The 25,286-nt window shown below is 39.9% G+C and overlaps 1 protein-coding gene across 1 annotated transcript; it reads right to left on the bottom strand.

Moving 5' to 3' along the window:
• Positions 1-24,151: 24,151 nt before the first annotated feature.
• Positions 24,152-25,198, bottom strand: LOC309839213 (melanoma-associated antigen B1-like; the record flags this gene model as incomplete). The annotated part of the gene is made up of 1 exon (XM_082680863.1): positions 24,152-25,198. One exon carries the CDS (start codon positions 25,196-25,198, stop codon positions 24,152-24,154), a length of 1,047 nt encoding a protein of 348 aa, XP_082536989.1.
• Between the last annotated feature and the right edge of the window lie 88 nt (positions 25,199-25,286).

Genomic DNA, 25,286 nt, shown 5'->3' with positions numbered 1-25,286 from the left:
GCCGAGTGGATGAAAGGCTCTTGGTGCTACAGCCAGGAGTCAGTGCTGTGCCTCTGAAGAGGGAGAGCAAACTTCAAGACACTGGTCCACAAGGGACCTCCCAGCTCCACATAATATCAAACGGGGAAAATCTCCCAGAGATCTCCATCTCAACACCAGCACCCAGCTTCACTCAACGACCAGCAAGCTACAGTGCTGGACATCCTATGTCAAACAACTAGCAAGACAGGAACACAACCCCACCCATTAGCAGAGAGGCTGCCTAAAATCATAGTAAGTCCACAGACACCCTAAAACACACCACCAGACGTGGACCTGCCCACCAGAAAGACAAGATTCAGCCTCATCCACCAGAACACAGGCACTAGTCCCCTCCACCAGGAAGCCTACACAACCCACTGAAACAACCTTAGCCACTGGGGACAGACACCAAAAACAACGGGAACTACGAACCTGCAGCCTGCGAAAAGGAGACCCCAAACACAGTAAGATAAGCAAAATGAGAAGAAAGAAAAACACACAGCAGATGAAGGAGCAAGATAAAAACCCACCAGACCTAATAAATGAAGAGGAAATAGGCAGTCTACCTGAAAAAGAATTCACAATAATGGTAGTAAAGATGATCCAAAATCTTGGAAATAGAATGGACAAAATGCAAGAAACATTTTTTTTGTTTGTTTGTTTTTTTTGTTTTCAACTCATTATTATTATTTTTTTAACATCTTTATTGGGGTATAATTGCTTTACAATGGTGTGTTAGTTTCTGCTTTATAACAAAGTGAATCAGTTATACATATACATATGTTCCCATATCTCTTCCCTCTTGCGTCTCCCTCCCTCCCACCCTCCCTATCCCACCCCTCCAGGCTGTCACAAAGCACCAAGCCAATATCCCTGTGCCATGCGGCTGCTTCCAACTAGCTATCTACCTTACTACGTTTGTTAGTGTGTATATGTCCATGACGCTCTCTCGCCCTGTCACAGCTCACCCTTGCAAGGAACATTTAAAAAAGACCTAGAAGAACTAAAGATGAAACAAACAACGATGAACAACACAATAAATGAAATGAAAAATAATCTAGACGGGATCAATAGCAGAATAACTGAGGCAGAAAAACGGATAAGTGACCTGGAAGATAAAATAGCGGAAATAACTACTGCAGAGCACAATAAAGAGAAAAGAATGAAAAGAACTGAGGACAGTCTCAGAGACCTCTGGGACAATATCAAACGAACCAACATTCGAATTATAGGGGTTCCAGAAGAAGAGAAAAAGAAAGGGACTGAGAAAATATTTGAAGACATTATAGTTGAAAACTTCCCTAATATGGGAAAGTAAATAGTTAATCAAGTCCAGGAAGCACAGAGAGTCCCATATAGGATAAATCCAAGGAGAAATACGCCAAGACACATATTAATCAAACCGTCAAAAATTAAATACAAAGAAAACATATTAAAAGCAGCAAGGGAAAAACAACAAATAACACACAAGGGAATCCCCATAAGGTTAACAGCTGATCTCTCAGCAGAAACTCTGCAAGCCAGAAGGGACTGGCAGGACATATTTGAAGTGATGAAGGAGAAAAACCTGCAACCAAGATTACTCTACCCAGCAAGCATCTCATTCAGATTTGATGGAGAAATTAAAATCTTTACAGACAAGCAAAAGCTGAGAGAGTTCAGCACCACCAAACCAGCTTTACAACAACTGCTAAAGGAACTTCTCTAGGCAAGAAACACAAGAGAAGGAAAAGACCTACAATAACGAATCCAAAACAATTAAGAAAATGGGAATGGGAACATACATATCGATAATTACCTTAAATGTAAATGGACTAAATGCTCCCACCAAAAGACACAGATTGGCTGAATGGATACAAAAACAAGACTCATATATTTGCTGTCTACAACAGACCCACTTCAGACCTAGAGACACATACAGACTGAAAGGGAGGGGATGGAAAAAGATATTTCATGCAAATGGAAACCAAAAGAAAGCTGGATTAGCAATTCTCATATCAGACAAAATAGACATTAAAATAAATCGTATTACAAGAGACAAAGAAGGACACTACATAATGATCAAGGGATTGATCCAAGAAGAAGATATAACAATTGTAAATATTTATGCACCCAACAAAGGAGCACCTCAATACATAAGGCAAATGCTAACAGCCATAAAAGGGGAAGTCAACAGTAACACGTTCATAGTAGGGGACTTTAACACCCCACTTTCACCCATGGACAGATCATCCAAAATGAAAATAAATAAGGAAACACAAGCTTTAAATGATACATTAAACAAGATGGACTTGATATTTATAGGACACTCCATCCAAAAACAACAGAATACACATTTTTCTCAAGTGCTCACGGAACATTCTCCAGGATAGATCATATCTTGGGTCACAAATCAAGCCTTGGTAAATTTAAGAAAATTGAAATCGTATCAAGTATCTTTTCTAACCACAACGCTATGAGACAAGATATCAATTACAGGAAAAGGTCTGTAAAAAATACAAACACATGGAGGCTGAACAATACACTACTTAATAACCAAGTGATCACTGAAGAAATCAAAGGGGAAATAAATACCTAGAATCAAATGACAATGGAGACACGATGACCCAAAATCTATAGGATGCAGCAAAAGCAGTTCTAAGACAGAAGTTTATAGCAATACAATCCTACCTTAAGAAACAGGAAACACCTCGAATAAACAACCTAACCTTGCACCTAAAGCAATTAGAGAAAGAAGAACAAAAAAACCCCCAAAGTTAGCAGAAGAAAAGAAATCATAAAGGTCAGATGAGAAATAAATGAAAAAGAAATGAAGGAAACGATAGCAATGATCAATAAAACTAAAAGATGGTTCTTTGAGAAAATAAACAAAATTGATAAACCATTAGCCAGACTCATCAAGAAAAAAAGGGAGAAAACTCAAATCAATAGAATTAGAAATGAAAAAGGAGCAGTAACAACTGACACTGCAGAAATAAAAAAGATCATGAGAGATTACTACAAGCAACTCTATGCCAATAACATGGAAAACCTGGAAGAAATGGACAAATTCTTAGAAATGCACAACCTGCCAAGACTGAATCAGGAAGAAATAGAAAATATGAACAAACCAATCATAAGCACTGAAATTGAAACTGTGATTAAAAATCTTCCAACAAACAAAAGCCCAGGACCAGATGGCTTCACAGGCGAAATCTATCAAACATTTAGAGAAGAGATAACACCTATCCTTCTCAAACTCTTCCAAAATATAGCAGAGGGAGGAACACTCCCAAACTCCTTCTACGAGGCCACTATCACCTTGATACCAAAACCAGACAAGGATGGCACAAAGAAAGAAAACTACAGGCCAATATCACGGATGAACATAGATGCAAAAATCCTCAACAAAATACTAGCAAACAGAATCCAACAGCACATTTAACGGATCATACACCATGATCAAGTGGGGTTTATTCCAGGAATGCAAGGATTCTTCAATATACGCAAATGAATCAACATGATACACCATATTAACAAACTGAAGGAGAAAAACCATATGATCATCTCAATAGATGCAGAGAAAGCTTTCGACAAAATTCAACACCCATTTAGGATAAAAACCCTGCAGAAAGCAGGCATAGAGGGAACTTTCCTCAACATAATAAAGGCCATATATGACAAACCCACAGCCAACATCGTCCTCAATGGTGAAAAACTGAAAGCATTTCCACTAAGATCAGGAACAAGACAAGGTTGCCCACTCTCACCACTCTCATTCAACATAGCTTTGGAAGTTTTAGCCACAGCAATCAGAGAAGTAAAGGAAATAAAGGGAATCCAAATCAGAAAAGAAGAAGTAAAGCTGTCACTGTCTGCAGATGACATGATACTATACATAGAGAATCCTAAAGATGCTAACAGAAAATTACTAGAGCTAATCAATGAATTTGGTAAAGTAGCAGGATACAAAATTAATGCACAGAAATCTCTGGCATTCCTATACACTAACGATGAAAAATCTGAAAGTGAAATCAAGAATACACTCCCATTTACCACTGCAACAAAAAGAATAAAATATCTAGGAATAAACCTACCTAAGGAGACAAAAGACCTGTATGCAGAAAATTATAAGACACTGATGAGAGAAATTAAAGATGATACAAATACATGGAGAGATATACCATGTTCTTGGATTGGAAGAATCAACATTGTGAAAATGACTCTACTACCCAAAGCAATCTATAGATTCAATGCAATCCCTATCAAACTACCACTGGCACTTTTCACAGAACTAGAACAAAAATTTTCACAATTTGTATGGAAACACAAAAGACCCCGAATAGCCAAAGCAATCTTTAGAACGAAAAACGGAGCTGGAGGAATCAGGCTCCCTGACTTCAGACTATATTACAAAGCTACAGTAATCAAGACAGTATGGTACTGGCACAAAAACAGAAAGATACATCAATGGAACAGGATAGAAAGCCCAGAGATAAACCCACGCACATATGGTCACCTTATCTTTGATAAAGGAGGCAGGAATGTACAGTGGAGAAAGGACAGCCTCTTCAACAAGTGGTGCTGGGAAAACTGGACAGGTACATGTAAAAGTATGAGATTAGATCACTCCCTAACACCATACACAAAAATAAGCTCAAAATGGATTAAAGACCTAAATGTAAGGCCAGAAACTATCAAACTCCTGGAGGAAAACATAGGCAGAACACTCTATGACATAAATCACAGCAAGATCCTTTTTGACCCACCTCCTAGAGAAATGGAAATAAAAACAAAAATAAACAAATGGGACCTAATGAAACTTCAAAGCTTTTGCACAGCAAAGGAAACCATAAACAAGACCAAAAGACAACCCTCAGAATGGGAGAAAATATTTGCAAATGAAGCAACTGACAAAGGATTAATATCTAAAATTTATAAGCAGCTCATGCAGCTCAATAACAAAAAAACAAACAACCCAATCCAAAAATGGGCAGAAGACCTAAATAGACATTTCTCCAAAGAAGATATACAGACTGCCAACAAACACATGAAAGAATGCTCAACATCATTAATCATTAGAGAAATGCAAATCAAAACTACAATGAGATATCATCTCATACTGGTCAGAATGGCCATCATCAAAAAATCTAGAAACAATAAATGCTGGAGAGGGTGTGGAGAAAAGCGAACCCTCTTGCACTGCTGGTGGGAATGTAAATTGGTACAGCCACTGTGGAGAACAGTATGGAGGTTCCTTTAAAAACTAAAAATAGAACTGCCATATGACCCAGCAATCCCACTACTGGGCATATACCCTGAGAAAACCATAATTCAAAAAGAGTCATGTACCAAAATGTTCATTGCAGCTCTATTTACAATAGCCCGGAGATGGAAACAACCTAAGTGTCCATCAACTGATGAATGGAGAAAGAAGATGCGGCACATATATACAATGGAATATTACTCAGCCATAAAAAGAAACGAAATTGAGCTATTTCTAATGAGGTGGATAGACCTAGAGTCTGTCATACAGAGTGAAGTAAGTCAGAAAGAGAAAGACAAATACCGTATGCTAACAAATATGTATGGAATTTAAGAAAAAAAAATGTCATGAAGAACCTAGGGGTAAGACAGGAATAAAGACACAGACCTACTAGAGAATGGACTTGAGGATATGGGGAGGGTGAAGGGTAAGCTGTGACAAAGCGAGAGAGAGGCATGGACATATATACACTACCAAACGTAAAATAGCTAGCTAGTGGGAAGCAGCCGCATAGCACAGGGAGATCAGCTCGGTGCTTTGTGACCGCCTGGAGGGGTGGGATAGGGAGGGTGGGAGGGAGGGAGACGCAAGAGGGAAAAAACAAAACCAAAAACAAAACAAAACAAAAAAGCCAGAGCCTGACCTCAAAAATAAAGTATACTTTTAATTATAACCATCTTCAGCATAAATGGCTAAAATTAATTCCATCACTTCAATATTTCTATGTGAACTAAATGTAACTGGTAGAAAGGAATTCAGTTACTGAAGCACATTATTTCATTTCCACAGTGGTTTCTATAATGCTGCTTATTATAAGGGCATAGTTTTGTGGGGTTTTTTGGCAAATTGCTCCAGTGTATAGTTATTTTTTTCCCTCTTTTAGTATCAGATATACTTAAATGTAGAAATAGAATGACTTCAAACCATCAATTACTTTACCTTATCGTCTCTCCACAAGTGAATGGTTAGCAGAGAGAAAAATAAAAAATAATATATATTAACTTTCCAAAAGGAATGTGCAATATAAAGTATGGCCTACTTTTAAATGTCTAACTTTCCTATGCTAATGTCACTATAGGGAAAAAAATACCAGTTCATCCATTGTAAAAAATGATAACTTCTTAAGCCTCATTACGATTATCACATTTATTTGTAACTTCATATGTTATCCTACCATTGTGAAATTAAACGTATTTTTAAAGGCATCTTTTTTTTTTTTACATTCTTTTTCCCTCTTTGAAATGGTATTGCAATAGAGGTATCTGCAATGGAATACACAGTCCCTTTCCCAGAAAGACAAATGTTTGAATTAATATTTGAATTAAGTGGGAAGCAGCCGCATAGCACAGGGAGATCAGCTTGGTGCTTTGTGTCCACCTAGAGGGGTGGGATAGGGAGGGTGGGAGGGAGACACAAGAGGGAGGAGATATGGGGATATATGCATATGTATAGCTGATTCACTTTGTTATAAAGCAGAAACTAACACACCATTGTAAAGCAATTATACTCCAATAAAGATATAAATATATATATATTTGAATTAAATTACATTCATTTTGTCTCTATCGTGTTTTATAACTTTATCACATCTCCTAAATCTGGCCATCTTCCTGATTCTGTGGGTTATCATCAACAGCCAGAAGGAGACACATTGGGTCTCTTGATCCTTTATTTCTTGGACAAAGATGGAGAAACATAAAATTATATCCTCAATATTGAAACAATTTTCAAACCAGGAAAACCATCTCTTCTTTGGTTTTAGATAGAGGAGTTAGGAGAATTGGGGAGAGCATAACTGGGTGCTATCATTTGCAAATGGTACAGTGGCTGGTGGTGACCCTTCCAGAGGGCAGCGTGGGGCACATCCACCTGCTAGAGATTGCCAATTCCCATTTTGACTCAAAACTCTTAATTCATGTTGCCGTCAATTGCCATAGCACTGTGGTCGGCTCAAGGAATAGTGCAAGTTGCTAAAAATTAGAAATAAATATGTTGAGGAATGAGTGAGTCATTATTCAAGCAAGCATAACAGGAAAATGCAGATATTGAATGAGTGGAGAATAAATGTTAAGGGCTTTGCCTGAAACGAACAGAGTCCAAATCCTAGCCCTGCAACATACTATCTGTATAAGCTTTAGCAGTTCCCTTAAATTCTATAGTCCTTACCTTTTTCATCATGAAAATGGAGTTAATAATTGTACTGCTGTGTAGGCTTATAAGGAGAATTAAAAGTGAGAATATATGTTAAGGGTTTAGCTTAGTACCTGGTATACAGTAAGCACTCAGCAAATATTTGCTATTATCATTACTGTTCTTACAAAGAATCCTTAGATCTATGCAAACTCTACATTGAGATCCACATGGAGTCAAAATTCTGATGTTTAACTCCCCATAAAATGGGCCTGTGCCGTCTTTGTTTCCTATGTCATCTCTCACATCCTTTTGTCCATTGTGACTGATTAATTGCTGCCTCTGTACATTGCTGGTCTTACATCTATTTCGATGGGAATAATTCATTTTCTGCCTATTTAAATACTGCCCAACCTGCAGGGCTCAGCTCATACTCCCTCTTCCACAAAGCTTTTTCCCTGAACACAGAATCACAGAATGTTAACATAAAAATCTCAGTACTGTGGGATATCCAGAAATGTGGGAATTTCAGTGCTACAACTGAGACAATCCAGGGAAACTGAGACAAGTCAGTCACTGAAAAGCTAGAAGAGATCCCAGAAATTATCTAGATCAACCTTCTCAATTTACTGACCTGAAAACAGAGTATCTAAATGACTAAACAAAGTAAGTTAACTGGTTAAGTGATTTTGTGACAGAGTTGGGGCTGGAATGTAGGCTTCCTGATTGCCTGTGACTTCTTCTAGTTTCCCCCAAACTACTATGATAATTACAATATGTTTTAAAGGGAAGCATAGGTACATGAGGAAACATGGAAAATTGCAAGTAAAAATGTCTTAGTTTGAATCCAGGCCCTGCAATTTACTAGTAAGTAAACAGGAGCAACTGATTAAACATCTTCAAACCTCAGTTTTCCCCATCTATAAAATGGGATAATATCAGGCTTCCCTGGTGGCGCAGTGGTTGAGAGTCCGCCTGCCAATGCAGGGGACACAGGTTCATGCCCCTGTCCGGGAAGATCCCACATGCCGCGGAGCGGCTAGGCCCGTGAGCCATGGCCGCTGAGCCTGAGCATCCAGAGCCTGTGCTCCGCAACGGGAGAGGCCACAACAGTGAGAGGCCTGCGTACCGCAAAAAATTAAAAAAAATTAAAAAAAAGGTATAATACCTACTTCAAAAGTTCTTGTAGAGATTAACCAAAATCTTATATATTTTTATAAATATACAAAAATTTCTCTTCATACTTCTTCATTCTTTCTTCCCTTTTAATGTCACAGATTTATGTAGAACCTTTCTGTGTCTAAAGCCTATCCAGTATGTGTGCAACCCCTTGAAGCAAGCCATTGGCTAGTTTTATGGATGAAAAAATAGGCATCACAAGACATCAAGTAACTTCTTTCGGTTCACTCAGTGTAATCAACAGCATTAGGGTATAAATCAAAATATTCTGATTAATAGTCCAATGCCTTTTAATTTATTATCTCTCTGTAGGTTCTTTTTCTTCTCATGTGTGTGACTTATGTCTCCACCCCTACTGGGGCCAGGGCCTTTGATGGCAGAACCATCCACTGAGCATCAGTGTGGTTAAATCGACCTTTGAGTTTGGCAGTGTGTTCAGGGGTCTTCAACCATAAATTTCCAGAGTACTTTCTGCCCCACTTACTTTGCAGAGAAGTTATGAGGATGCATAGAAAGTATAAACATGCATGTGATTTTATAACTTATTAAATGCTACACAAATATAGGGCATCTCCCCCATGACTGGCATTCAATTACTTCTTGCTGACTGAATTATGTGGTTTATAGTTAGAACTGGAGAGATGAGAGCAGAGTCAGATTATCTTTATATCTTTGTTTTGGTTTTAAGAAATAAATAACACCTTTCAACTTTTATCCAGCCTCTTCTGAAACATTAAATTCTAACCCCAGAGCAATGCCCATGTGCTCCCAAATCACAAACTAAACATTAAGGAAAAAAGGCAAAGAGCATTCTTTTGTATTACCGAGCTCAAGCACCCCCTGCCCTGTCAGACATTTCACACCTGTAGTGTGTTGCCTTAAACAGTTAGGTGGGATTTTACATGCACGTGTCATCTTTCAAGGTAAATTCTAAACTTCTTGAGGGCACAACGTTTATATATATATATATTTTTTTCATTTTTATTGCTCATGTCACCCAGTATAATGCCTTGCAATTCCTAAGGAATAATCTTTATTATTGTTGTTATTGATTTTTTTCTACTTGCTAATTCCTCACGGGGAAGTTGAACTAAACTCTGCTTATGTTTCAACTCTCAAAGCCTAGAAATTTGCTGTCTCTTTGTTTCTCCTTTTGCCAAATGTCCCAGCCATGCATTTCGTCTAGCATCCCCATGCTGCCCTCTAAGGACCGTACCATCTACCTTTGGTCCTGTGGATGCGGTCCCACTTGGGAGAATGGCAATGGTAGGGACAAAGATCTATTTGTATCAGGGAAAGGCAAGAAGCCATTTGGCTGCTTCCTGAATCTTGCCACATAGGCAGACACCTATTTCCTTTATGCCTAAGGCCAACTCTTCTTGTTAGAGTTAATAAGCAGTGGGTGCTGTTTGCACTTACTTATCCCTGAGAACTTCACCTGGGCAAAAATGTGCTCATATCATCCATGAAGCTGATGATTTGCCCAATAATGTGTGCATGGAGTTTTCCACTCTGCCTGAGTAAAATTAAAGAGGATTTTTCAGCTGCAGCCTGGGTATGGATACCTGGCAACTCCCATAGCATCACTAATGAAAGAAAGCTTGTCTTTGCATGCTGTGAGTAACTACATTCCATTGTCACATTTCACATTTGGAGTTTCAAGTTCATCACCTATGAAAAAAAGTGAGAGCGATAACTGTTCTTCCTACTTGAGACAGTGTTTATTTTTTATGAGGGTCATATGTGTGACAAAGCCCTAGAGTAACACAGAACACATCCTCCACCTTTGATGACAGATATCAGATTGGACCTGGAAAGAGTTTCCTAAAACATTCCCCTCTCTAATGCTGCTTTTCAATCTTTAGTCCATGGGGGCATGAAGCAGAATCAGATAGGAAAGATACAATATTTCCAGTTTTAAAGATCTCTTGTCCACAAGATACAGCATCTGTCTAAATAATGTATTTCTGTACAATCCCAGGAGCAGTCTTGCACATTATCACCGGATCCACTTCATTACCCAGTTATTTTGTACCTTCCCAGGCTGTTAGTCAAATCACCCTGCTGCCTAGCAAGTTTCTGATTAATCTGGATTTCACTAATTACCCTGCAGTCACATGGAATGGACTAAACTGTTTAAAGTATGCTTGTGCTGCAGTTTTCATAGAATCTGTTGCAATGAAACTACAATTTCTTCCCTGATAATGAGTCTTTCCATAGGAAGAACAGCCAGGAACTATATTTTAATTCTTCCTCATACAATCTTTCTTTCAGGTAAATATATTTCATCTAGGAAATCAGAGGTGTTTAAAAAAAAAAAAGGATACCTGAAAAAGTTAAGGAATCAGGCTCGTGTTGCTGCTCCAGTGACATGACTGGGGAGAAATAAGGTGCCAGTAGATCGGATTCAAAAGAATAATAAAATAAATGCTAAGAGTCAAGCCCTAAACCCAGTTCCAAACCTACAAACTTCTGATGATTATCTTCCAAGAAGCAACACTGCCACCTGGCTGTGTAAGATCGAGAAACGATGCTGATGCTTTCCTTTTCTAACCAAATCCTCCAGACATTCAATCTACTTCAGGATTCTCTAAGTAGGACTCTGGAAGATTCCTATAGTAACCCCGAGAATACAACGTGTTAGGGCACAAATCAGAATGGGATAACTGGAAAATATCTCAAGATCCATCTAAAGTACCATTTAAAATTCATGAAAACGAAGCTCAAAACTGAATCCAAAAGGTACTACAGGTCTTAAAACTTGAGGAAGAAAAGATTGGAAAAGGTGCATAAAAGCAAATGCAGGGAAATCAGTAGTTAGAAGGCAAAGGAAGCAATCAAAGAGAGATGATGGTGAGGACAGTTTATTGAAAATTAAGACAACTAGGAAGATTTTTAAACTAATATTTAACAGTAGAATCAACAGATCTTGATTCTTGGTTATAGTTTAGAAGGGTAATGAAGAAGAGGAATGATGCTTAGGTTTCTGATATTAGCAACAGGGTAGATACTAGGGCCATTTACTGAAATGAGCCTTGAAAGAGACTCTGGTTTGGGGGAGAGCCCCGAAGTTGTTCTGACATATTGGGTTTCAAGTGCCTATCGTGATTCGAGGAGACTGTTCTTTGACAGTCTGTCTAGAAGGTCTTAAAAATGATCAGTTTAAAATTAGTTAAGGTCAGTTTTCAGCTATGGTAGAAGTGAATTATTTTCCTGTAGTCACTGAAAGGACATGGCATTATCTTCTGATCCAAAGCTAAGGTGGCTGCTGGAAGAGACTAAGAAGGATGGACAGAAGCCTAGAACGCGTCCAGTGAATGTCAAAGGAATATTTTGGCAGAAGCCAATTAGGAGACTATGAGAAAAGGAAACTAGTATTTATTAAGCTTTTGCTATAGGCCAATTGCTCAGCATAGTTAATATGTTAGATCATTTTAATCCTTAGCCCTAGAAGACAGGCACTATTTCTCCATTTAACATTCTCTACTTGGTTAACTATTATTTCATCCATCCCAGAGTCTAATATCATTTCTTCAGGAAAGTCATCTTTAACCACTATACAATCATCATTCTTCTGTCATTAACTTCAATGGCACCCTGAGTCCCCCCTTTATTATATGCATCTACTTATTAATTGTTCTATATTTATTGTATCTGTCAGGTTAGTGTAAGTTACAGTGTTGTAACAAATATTCCCCAAATATTAGAGGCTTTTATCAGAATTTTTTTCTCACACTGTGTATTCAAAGCAGAGCAGCAGGAAGGTCCTGCTCATGGGCGTTACTGATGGATTCATGCTGACAGTAGTTCCAATAACTTATGGTGTTGCTTTCTCAATATGTATTAATATTTCCATGATTGCTACACTGGGGGAAGTTATGGCTTGAGAGTTGAGTACTGGCAACTAATTGCCTCTTCATGTCAGTGACATATATCCATATTTCATCTAAACAAAGCAAGTCACAGGGCAAAATCCAACTTTAAAGGGAGAAGGGAAGTGAAATTTTCCTATTTGCACAAAGTAGAGAAAACGAATACTGGCAAATAATAACTTCTAGCATACTCAACTTTCCCATTGTACTATAAGAGTATGTTTTGTTCACCTTGGTATCCACTAGTATATCGACTGGCATGTAGTAGGTACTCCAAACTATTTATTAAATGAATGAAAGTGTCAAAGCTGGTATGCAGATGCCAGACTGTCTCCAAAACTGATGTTCTTTCCACTCTACCATGCTAAACCACAGATATACATTGTACTGTTTCACTTCCATCTCCATAAATTTCCTAATGTATAGTTGGCTCCCAAAGTTGTTTTGGGGTTTTTAAATCTTTTTCCTTCCAAAAGGTATGTATGTTCATTATTATGTGATGATAGAAACATCCGTTTCCATTCCCTTTGAGTTTGTTCTAATTTAACAGGTCACCTGGGATGAAATTTTCAGGATCATAACCCGAGTATAAATGACGCAAAATATTAGAAATAAGATAAAAACTACACGAGAAGAGCTACGACATACAGACAGGAAAGGCCACATAAGAAAAAATGATATTTTGTCAGGGTTTCAGAAAGAGCTCAGCGGCAAAGCTGGTCAAACAGTTTGTTACTTAAATTAATTAATTAATTAGGCTAGCAAAGTCTAGTGAGTGAGAAAATTATGTTGCCAGGACTAAGGTCTTTTACAATTATTATTTTACCAAACATTTATTTTTGGCATCAACTGTATGTCAGACATTTTGAGGCACTGGCAGTATGATCTTCCAAGTGCAGAATTCTTTCTCGAATTTGTTTAGTGAATGGCAAGTATTTCATTATGACTAGATGGTGCTGGTGGGTTCATAGTTGTGGAAAGGAGGCTAGGGCCAGGACAAGAGTGGTCTTATATGACATGCAAAGGAACATATACATTGTCCTGATTCACAGTTAGTGATGTTAAGCATAAGAGTCACAATCTAACTTGTGTTGTATAAAGATGACTCTACTGTGTGTGTGAAAGATGCGTTCAATGGGGGCAAGGATGGAATCACAGACAATAGTTGAGGTTATTCACTAACGTGGGGGAGAAATTAAGTGATACAAATTAAGGCAGTAGCAGTGGAATGTGGAGGATGGGGTAAATTTGAGTAATATTATCAGGCTGTGATAGGTTGAATAATTGGTCTCAGTTCTTCACTTCCCTGAAATAATTACATATATACACCTATCCTATGGCTTCATGTTGGGCAGCGTGTACTTTGATGCCACTGACATTAAGCTTGACATGTGACTTGCTTTGGCCAATATAATGTTAGTGGATATAATGTGAGCAGAACCTTGGCATGTACTTGCTGTATTTGGCTTGGTCCTCTTGGGCTCCAGTGATCTGCCATGAGAAAAACTAAACCCTGGGAAGTTGCTGTTACTTCATCCTGGGCCTCAGAATGAACACATGTGGGGTAGATCTAAACCAAATCTACAGACCACAGCCTGAAGCAGAGTTGTCCACAAACCCCACACACCTGTGATTTTGAGAATGTTTATTGTTGGATGCCAATACATTTTGGAGTGGTTTATTACACAGCATTATTTTGGTGATAGATTACTAAGACATATATAGATATGCTAGATCTCAGTAAAAGACTAAAATGTCTGAGGGAGATGTAGGGGATTAATGGTGATTCCCAGCTTTCTGGAATGGGTAACTGATAGTATCGTGGTGGGATTCTCCTAGGGGAAAGGAAAGAGGAGGAGCAGGTTGGTGAAGATAAAATTATGAGTCTAGATTTGTGACAGATTTCATTTTAAGTACCTGACAGACATCTAAGTGGATGTGTCTTATAGGATTCTGCCAGAACATCACAGTTGAGGAGATAATTATGTGAGGCATTTAAGCAACCAAGATCCCTGTACTACAGGACTGGTCTCATAAGACGTGAGGTCTAGAAAGTCTGGAAATTTTGAATTGAGAGATATCAGCATCCAGACAGTGGTTGAAGCCATGGGAAAGAATGAGGTCTTCCAGGAGTGTTTATACGATGAAAGCAGAGGAGAGACAAAGACATTAATACTTAAGCATGAGACCCCAAAATGGAAGACCACAAGAAGAATAAGAAGAAAGATCAGAAAGATGAGAGTAAAACTGATGGTGAGTAGAATTCCAAAAGCAACCTGGAAGAGTATTTCAAGCACAAAAGGGTAGCCAACCATGTCAAATGCTCTAAAGTAGGATAAAGATCAAAATGTGCTTGGAGTTAAAAAGACTAAATAGCATAAAGAAGTCATTTTGAAAACATGTAGGATTAACTTAAACCTACTCTAAATCCAAGTGAATTTTCAGTTCGAATTTGGCAAAGAAATTTTAAAAGCCAACTGAAAGAATAAATATAGCAAATAGCTGCTGCATTTTGAAATGTATTTTAAGTGTTTAATATTAAAACAGTATTATATTGGTGTCACAATAGACATATCAATAAAACAGACTCTAATTTGTATAAAAATTTTAAGTTAGAGAAATGGTTGCACTCATAAAGTTATATATAAAATGCACAAATCAGGGACTTCTCTGGTGGTCCCTTGGCTAAGACTCTGCACTCCCAATGCAGGGGGCCTGGGTTCAATCCCTGGTCAGGGAACTAGATTCCACATGCCACAACTAAGAACCCATATGCTGCAACTAAAGATCCTGCATGCCGCAATGAAGATCCCGCATGCCACAACCAACACCGGGCACAGCCAAATAAATAAATAAATAAAATTTTTAAATGCACAAATCAATGTACAGAGTAATCACTTATATTAGAAGAATAATACATGGTAATATATTTGCAAAGTATTATTTCAAAAAGAAAGAGACCTATCTGTTTTATGGCAGGTACTTTATTGCAATTCTATAATATATATTATTGTCATAAATGTATGTATTTCTGAAAGAAAATGCATCAAATTATTAATAATGATTCAACTGAACTGTTAGTAGTTAATTGTTATCTTTAGGTGATGGAATTATAGGTGATAGTTCAATTTCTGTATTAAACTTTTTAAAAATTTCATATGTACCGTAGTGGACATATATCACTTTTATTAAAAATAGAAAATAGTAGCTATGTGAGGTGGTGAGTGTGTTAATTAGATTGATTGTAATGATTATTTCACAGTGTTTTGACATTTTACATATAACAAAACATCGTACACCTTAAATATATACAATTCTTATGTGTCAATTATACCTTAATAAAGCTGAAAAAATAAACATTATATTTTAAAGTACCCAATGAATTTATCACCCAGGAGATCCCTAGTGGTGGTAGTGAAAGGAGTTTCAGTGAAGAAGTAAGAAAGATGGACAGATGTGTTGAGAAGTAAAAGTGAAGGAATTGATAGATCAGTGTAGACCACTGATTTTAATGTAACTTGGCCACCTGGTTAAAAATAAACTTAAAAAATTTCGTGGCATGGTCAAGAGTAAATGTAATAGCATTCTATTTGTCTCAAGGTTCTAGCTGGACTATTACAGTAGATCAGGTAATTAGGCAAGGTCTTTGAGCAGCCAGTGTCCCTGTATAAAAACAAATGCACTCGACTCACAGGACAACCATTCAGGTGATTCACAAGTAAACTCTTGATTTTAATTTGATATGCTTCTAAAAAAATCTGGATATCTAAAAAATCAGATTTGCTGATCACCTAGAAGTAGCACACAGGAAGGAACTGCTAGAATTGTGAGAAACAAAGTTTAACAATAAGTAAGGGGACAAAGAACTATGACTATCAGGAAAAGAAATAAGTAATTTCAAGATATTGATGCTGGTCAATATCAGAGTTGTAAGTTCAATTAACTAGGATGGAAACCGCAGAGCTCTGAATAAGAGCATTGGTAAATAGGGACAGAGAGGATGAAGAAGTGTTTAGGAAGTATATTTGGTGGGACTCTTCCATTTGTGTATGGTGGTATATTAGTTAGGGTTCTTCAAAGAAACAGACCAATAAGAGATCATATATACATTTATATATGGCAAGTCTGAAATTCATAGAGCAAGCCAGTAGGTTAGAAACTCAGATGTTACAGTCTTGAGTCCAAGGTCTGTATAGCAGGGCAGGCATACTGGAAACTCAGGCAGGGTTTCTGTGTTGCAGTCTTTTTTTTTTTTTTTTTAATACTTACATATTTATTTTGGCTGCGCCGGGTCCTCGTTGTGGCATGCGGGATCTTTAGTCGCGGCATGGGAACTCTTAGTTGCAGCATGCATGTGGGACCTAGTTCCCTGACCAGGGATCGAACCGGGGCCCCCGGAATTGGGAGCACGGAGTCTTAGCCACTGGACCACCAGGGAAGTCCCTGTGTTGCAGTCTTGAGGCTGAATTCCTTCAGGAAACCTCAGTCCTTGTTCTTGGGGCCCTCAACTGATTGCACGAGGCCCAGTCACACTATGGGTGGTAATCTGCTTTACTCAAAGCCTACAGATGTAACTATTAATCGCATCTAAAAAATACCTTACAGTGGACATCTAGACTGATAATTGACTAAACAACTGTGCAGCACAGCCTAGCTAAGATGGCGTACAAAATTAAGAGGTGGGAATGATAGGGAGGAATCTAGACTTGGAAATACGACGCTGCCACTAACTGGGACAAAGAATACAGGAAGAGGACGAATGAGGTTGGGAAAAAAAAATAATGTGTTTATCTTTTTTCACATTGAGTTTGAGATATCCTTGAATCAGTCATCGTTGGATTTATGTTTAAAGCTTTGTGGGTAGGTCAGGGCTTGGGATAATAGATCTGGAAGTTAGCAGCAGATAGTTTGCAGTTAGAACTGGAGGAGTGGATGAAGGTACCTGGAGATAGTTGTGGGGAGAAAAAAAATAGTGGACCGGATATGGTAACTTGGGGAGCACCAGTTCCCCAAGGGGTGACGGAAAAGAAGTCCATTGAGGAGGCAGAGAAAAAACAGATTGAGAGGCAGAAGAACCAGGACAGGGCAGTGTCTTAAAAACTGCAGCAGACAGTGCTGTGCTCGCCAAACCCAATTCTATATTCCTTCTTCTCAGGCACATGGAGAGCTCCATTTTTCAGACCCCTTGAGGCTAACCGAGGATTTATGACTGGTTTCAGCCAATGAAATGGGAGAAGAAGTGATGGATTTGGCTGAATCAGAGAAGAGCCCTTTAGAGACTCTCTGTCCACTCTCCCCTGCCTCAGTGAATAGGTAAGCCCCAGAGAAAACCCCCAAATGCCCCTCCCTCCCCCATAACCATTGAACATGTAGTGTGGTTGAGAAATAAACCTTTGTTGTGGTAAAACACTGAGATTTCAGGATTAATTTGACACTCTAACATAACCTAGTTTATCTTGACTAATACAGAAGCCAAGGCAGCAGAATATTTTGCAAAGGAGAGAACAGTCACAACAGTCTCACATGCATCAGTGTTCCAGAACAGAGACCCTTCCATGGATTCCCAAATGTGGAATAATTAAGCCAATAAGTCCAAACAATTTAGGGGGTCTCTCAATCATAACAGTCTGACAGGGAACCTGCATTGTCTTTTGGCTTTAGCAAACAAATGTGCTCATCAGATCAGTAAAATGTAGAGTTAACTTGAATTGGACATTGACATCACAACACATATACACATTTCAGTGTACTAGTCTTGTGGTTTGGCTTGAAATCTTGAGGTGATGACATAAATTCTGATTGAATTATCTTTGCCTTAGTTCTCCATTTATGTTTTGCAAAAAGAGTGTTCTCAATATTTCCCCTTAGTACAAGAGACCCCAATTTATAAACAACTTTATCCTATATATTCAGTTACGAAGTTGATTGTTTAGCGTTCTGGGTGCCCTTTCCCAAGTGGAAAGAAATGATAAAGGATGATTAGCTTCCCAGGCCATATCCCACCACCTACAGTGCAGCCAGACTAGAAATGCATATTATTCCAGGACATAATTATGACTTATGTTATTGATTCTAATCAATGAGAAGCAAACTAAATGTCATTTTACATAAGGCACAACAATAGAGTCAAGCAGGAAGCTGTGCCAGATATACATGCATTATACTTGAAAAAGGAGAATTCCAAATTCCAAAAGTACATTGATGTAAAATAAAGGAGGTCCAACTGGCCTAAATGCACACATCTAATCATAGATTCCACATATCTGTATAAATAAAAATGAAATCTCTGATGAGACTAGTAATTATGACATAAAATGTTCCAGCTATAAAACATTAAGCTAAAAAAATCACTTAAAAACTATAAAATATACATGAAAACAATGCTTTGATTAGGCAGCATTTCCAATGTATTCTGGTCCTTCTTCCACATATTACTCTCAAATGAGATCATCACAATCTCTTTTCTTCTCAAATTTATAGAAATTACATTAAGAGGTATCCTTGGATACCAAACAATCCTTAAATCTCACTTAGTCCAAGATGTGGTCAAAGCTGAGTTCCTCAGTTCTTCACTGCTTAGCTATTTACTAATGATAAAACATAAAATCTCTCTCTTTTGAGTTACCTCATTTATCCTATACAAATGGGGAGTGAAGTATTAAGGCTAATAAATTTTTCTGATAACCATGGCTTGTATTTAAACATTAATACTTTTTATTGACCTAATTAATATTAATGGAAATCATCCGATAGTGCTTTAGGGACTACAGAGGTGACAGATTCCCTCTCAGAGGTTAGTATTTCTACATTGTAGTTTTTAAGTGTTAAGGTTATCTATAGGGCCCATATTCTTCCTGTATTAAATGTCAATTAATCCTTCAATGAAAACTCAGCAAAATGCTTTGATAATAAAATAATAGTTAACACATATATAACGCTTATGAATTCGTGGGCACCGTGCTGAATGCCCTACACTTAATTCACAAAATAATCTTATAGTTAGGTATTATTATCATCACAATTTTACAGATAAGAAAAGAGGCACAAAGAGGTTACGGAATTTACCCAAGATTACACAACTAGTAAATGGTAGCGCTGGGATTGAAAGACCAGGTGTCTGGTTCCAGAATCTCACGCTCTTACGTACTACATATCGCCTTTCTAGATGGTGCGAGATAAACGTGCTCCAGAACTATGTTGAAACTCATGAACTATCAGGAACTTATCCTCTGATATAAAATGTCTCTTTATCAATCCACCAGCTGGAGAGAGAATAGTCTATAGGTAATCTTTTTGTTTTCATTCTGTAGGAGAAATAATCATGCGTCACTTCACTCTTCTTTTGTAAATTATTTGCTTATTTTTCCCATTTTAAAGGCTTCCCTAACATCTGTAATTAGAATTTCCCATGCCTTTTGAAGTTTATTTTTCTTAACCTTAAAAATATTTTTAGGAATAGTATGTGCTCCCTGTGGAAGACAAAGAACATAAAAAATTAAAATATGAACTGCTAGCCCTTAATGTACTTATTAGTAAACTTCCACTGCCCAATGTAGAGCCACAAAACGTAGCATCCTAACACAACTGTTTGTTCTCACAGATCTACAGGTTGGCTGAGGGGCTCTACTTCACGCTGTAGCTTAGGACCAGAGGGCTGGCTGGGACCTTTTCTAATGGTGATGACAGTTTTAAAACGTGAGGTGGGTCTTATAAGTGCTGTCACAGAAAGATCTTGCAATCACTTCCATTAAGTTACAAGAGCAAGTCACAGAACAATATGTACACTGTGGCCCCTGTGTGTTAAAAATTCAACATATTTTTGTAGCACATCTATGTACAAAGAAGCCTCAAATCAGCTTTAGAATGACACACACCAGACAGTTAATTGTGGTTACTTTTGAAAAGGGGGCTGAATTTTCGAGCAATGTTGTAAGGCGGGAGATTGTGATTTATGTGTGTAAGAAGTTTTTATAAGAAGAATATATATGCTATGATTAGCTCTGTCATTAAAACATTTAAATGAGCCTAAGAGTAGAAATAGTAGTTGTGTATCACTCGGATTAAGTAACTGCTAACTGATGCAACAGAGAAGACCTGATATCTGAATGACTTAACACAACAAAAGTCTGTTTCTTGTGCACATAAAATCTGATGAAGGTTGGCAGAGGCTCACCGCTCACAGATGACTCCGAGATCCCGGCTATGTACGTCGCGTGGCTCCACACCTCAACACGGGCTCTCTCTGTTTGCTGCTGAATGGAAGAGAAAGCACAGAGGTGCCATACTGACTCCCTCGTGCCTTGGTCTGGAGGTGACCCTTCCTAATTACAAGTGGACTGGGAATATAGTCTCCCCAGGAACCCAAGGAGAGCAAGACAGGATGTGGATGAGGTTTGCAGTCTCCCATAAACTGGTGTATAGTGTGTGCTCAATAAAGAGCAACTACTGCAATTGCTTATGACAACAACCCTCTTAGTTAGTTGGAGGAGTTTCTGAGAAGGCCAAATTTACCTTGAAATTCACCAAGTTTTTCTTGTGCATACTATGTAAGACATGTTTTCAAATACAAGATTCCATCTAATTTCCAAAAGTACCCTGTACATCTCAGCAGAGAGGGCTTTCACCAGTACCTTTCTGCATTGCCAATTGCAATGACCTGTGAAATCTCAGTAGGCTGGGAATTTTCTCCTAACTTTTGGTTGCATGGTCAAAATCATAGCCACCCATCACCTGACTGAACATACCTGAACACCCGAACAGGTGCCATTAAGCATATTGAACAAACAGCATCTCCCCTGGGACCGATACAGACAAGGACTACTGGGAGGATGGTGAATTACTTTTCCTTGTTATTCAAAGCTAGCATGTCTGCCAAAGAACCATTTTCCACCTCCGAGAAGGACTCCAAGATGGGTTTTTAGGAATTCAGCCTCAGCAGATGTTTGTTTACACAGTGATTTCCTTGGTCCCTCCTCCTTTACCACTTAGGAAGAAGGCTTTGGTTTTGGACCCCTTAATTAAGTTCACTCATCAGTGTATGGATTCAGTGGCCAGATTCAAAGAAGACACTTCATTAAAATCCTACTGCAAATATCACGTTGTTTCAAACAAGGCCTCCCTAGCCTTGGGGTTATAAGCCAAGGCCCTGTAGAGTCCATACCAAATCAGAGTCTCGTCACCAGCAGGCTTGCAAACACTGAGAATGTGGTGGAGGCACCCAGTGGGGATGAGGAGGTGTGTAAACGTCACTGTCTGAAGTGAACAGATACATGGAAAGGGCAGCTGCTGTCCCAGGGGTCCACGGTGACGAACGGGATCTGCGGGGAGTCGGGATGCTCCGAGTCAGGGGAGGGCAGGGCATATGGGCTGTCCGTTCCTCCGGGAGCTGAGTGCAGCCTCCAGAGGAAGATGCAGAGAAGAGCTGGCCAGCAGGTCAGCTTCCAGTCTGGACACGAGGGCACACTGGGGAAGACCCAGGGGCAGGGCGCTGTGATGCCGCAAAGTGCTGGGACTGGACCCCCGTGCCGGGACCGGGGCAATCAGCTCTCAGGGAAGCCTGGGGCGAGGGGCAGGAGGATCCTAGGTAAACGAAGCCCACAGACAATCCCCAAATGGTGTCTGATTCTCATGTTCACCTTCCTTCTTTAGGCCTGCTTTTAATATTTTGGCTACAAGTTCCTCTTTCTTATTGCCTGAGAGACGTCACGGAGCAGTGAGAGGAGAAATGGATTAAGAGACAGAAGGGCTGCCTCAGGCTGGGAGGAGTGGAACAGTATGGGCTCTGGAGGAATTCAGACTGGGCTGTACTCCCGGTTCTGTCACTTTACCAGTCCGGAGAATACTGCAAGTTCTTTGTCTGCCAAGTGGGTTTGATAAGCCTCATCTTATAGAACTGTCGGAACATATGTGATATATGTAAAGCACCTGGCACAGTGGCTGGCGATGTCTGGGTCTTTCATGCATGGCAGTTATTATGATGCTTATTTTCATACCAGAAGAGACTGGTCTTCTCTGTCCTAGAGATACCCTCATCTCTAGGAATTTTTCATTTTATCCAGGAGATGTCAGAGACTATGCAGGCCTCTAGGACAAAGAAAGCTGAATTAACCAAAGTGCTCCTTAGCAAGTAACCCTGAGTACATTTTCCCTATCAGAGAATATGTTGTTTCATTTGTGGAGGCAGGGGTTCCACCAGGATGCAAATCAAACCTTATAGAATTTGTGTCAAGGACCAATAATTCCCCTGCCTCCCAAACCCGTCCCCCCAACCGATTTTCATGTGTTTCATCACCACCAAAATCTGGGCCCATTTAGGAGTTCTGCCAGATTACACTCAAGACAAACAAATCTCATATATTAATGCATATATGTGGAATCTAGATAACTGGTACAGTTGAACATCTTTGCAGGGCAGGAACAGAGACGCAGACATAGAGAACGGACATGTGGACATGGGGGAAGGCGGGGTGGCATGAATTGGGAGATTAGGATTGACCTATGGACACTACCATGTGTCAAACAGACAGCTAGTGGGAACCTGCTGTACAGCACAGGGAGCTCAGCTTGGTGCTCTGTGACCACCTAGATGGGTGGGGGGAAGTCCAGCAGGGAGGGGATATATGTATACGTGTAGATGATTCACTTCGTTGCACAGCAGAAACACAACATTGTAAAGCAATTATACTCCAATTAAAAAAACCCGATAACTAATTAATGGAGCGGGCTGGGGCTCCTCCAACCCAGGGCACAGAGTGCCAGCACAGGGGCTTCTCAGCATCCCACCACAAAGGAGACAATATGCATAAAACACCTGGTTTGTTTGTGCACCGTGTTCACCTGCACCGGGGCAAAAGCACTGGACCCCTGCTCACCATTATCACAGCCTCATCTAGCCCACCACGCAGCCAACTTAAAATTACCTCCCAAGGAGGGATTTGCAAAATAACCTAAACCTCAAAGTGTTCTGGCTAAGAGAATTTATACTTCACTGCTCTCATCTGGACTCTCTCCCCACCATCCTCACTGGGTTTTTTCATCACACCACCTTCCTTATATAATAGCTGCTCTTATACTCTCAACATCTACAGGCAGGTGCAGGGTTTTTTTTATCTTAGCATCATCACTACCAGCACAGAATCTTCCAAAGAGCAGATGCTCAATTACAGATGGGAATCAATGAGGCACTGAGTGAGGAATGTAACTTATTACTATTTAATTTTGTCGGCATTCTTGAATAAGCTAAGGACATCTAGGTGTATATCTTTGAATTTTACAAAGAGAAAGACAAAGGTGAATAAGACAAACCAAAATTTGACTAAACTTTACTTTGCTTTTCATTTTAAAACCACAGCATTCTTTCACATTTCCAGGAAAATTCCTATTCCAATGCCATATTATCTCAGTCCAGAACCCCAACCCCAGAAAGATGCAAGGAGTTTTCACATCGTACTACACAGTACCTAAACTCTTACGCTTAAACCTGATAAACAACAACAAATATGTGATCCATGTCATTTATAAACTTGGATTCTGAATCTAAAGAAACATTCTAGTGAAAGAAACAACATTTGAAAGATACTAGTGTAAAACAGGAACACAAAGAAGATATATATTATGATCTTTCCAGCCCCAGCTTAGCCTCTCACTACTGAAAAGGTTGGCAGCGTTGGTCAAACACAAAGTGAAGAAGCTGCCTCAGACCTCACTAAGGGTGGGAGGAACTGCTAGACATGACCTTGGAAGGCGCACTGGCCTTGACTCGAGTACCAGCCCTGGCTGCAGCTCGGGCTCGGGCTCGGGCTTGGGCTCTCTCTTCCTCATCTCTCAAAGCCTTTTCATAATGGGCTGGAAAGGCACTGGGGACGGTACCAGTGATCCTGGCCACAAACTCCAGGACTTCCATCTTGGTGGTTTCAGCACGGGCTCTCCGGCCCCACAGGAACTCATAGCGCGGAGGATCGCTGTCGCACACCTGACGACACACCAGGTACTTTTCCTGCACCAGATCTTCTGTGATAAGCTTCCTGGGCTCCCCAAAGATTATGTGACACCTTCCAACATAAACACCCAAAACATTCAGGTATTTCCAGATCTCCTCCTCAGAGGCGCGGTCGCCACGCAAGAAGATCACACCGAGGAGAAGCATCAGAAGCCCATTCTTCTGAAACCGCCCGCCACTGCTCTGACGCCCATCATCGCTGACATGTAGCTTGCTGACAAGGGTATAGGAATCACCACCCGGCTTGACTTCCTTCAACTCAAGACCAAAGATCAGCTGAACGCACTCAGCAGCTCTCCTGAGGATCTCAGGGAACTTCCCCTTGTACCTTTTGTTCACAAGCTTCAGCAAGTCTGCCTTTATAATGGGCTCTTCCATTGTATACTTCTCCAGCAGGAATTCTATCAACATTCCCACCTTCTTGATCAGAGGATCTCTCTGAAAGCTCTCACCGGAGGCTGAGGCGCGGGAGGAACTTTTCCTTGCCTGAACCGGGCCCTTGGCACGCACATCAGATCCTGGGCCTGAAACCCCTGCAGCACGAGAGCTAGTGGCTGGGGCTCCCTGAGGCTCCTGGCGAGTGCCAGCAGCAGGGGAGCTCGGGGGAGTACCCCGAGAAAGAGAAGAGGAGCACGAGGGCGACTCTTCTCTCTGTGCTGCAGTGGCCTGAGCACCCCCGAGATTCTGGGTCTCCCTCCGGGCCTGGTGGCGCTTCTCACGGGCACGGAGCTTACTCTTCTGCCCCCGAGGCATGACTATGGGCAGGGACAGCAAGCGGGGGAGTGGGCAGGAGAGCAGGTGATGCTGGAACCTGGAGGAGGGAAGGTGAGAGGGTGTGAGC

This window comes from Grampus griseus, assembly GCF_964374135.1.
Source record: "Grampus griseus genome assembly, chromosome: X".
In the NCBI taxonomy this organism is placed as follows: domain Eukaryota; kingdom Metazoa; phylum Chordata; class Mammalia; order Artiodactyla; family Delphinidae; genus Grampus; species Grampus griseus.
This window is presented reverse-complemented; position numbering and strand designations above follow the sequence as displayed.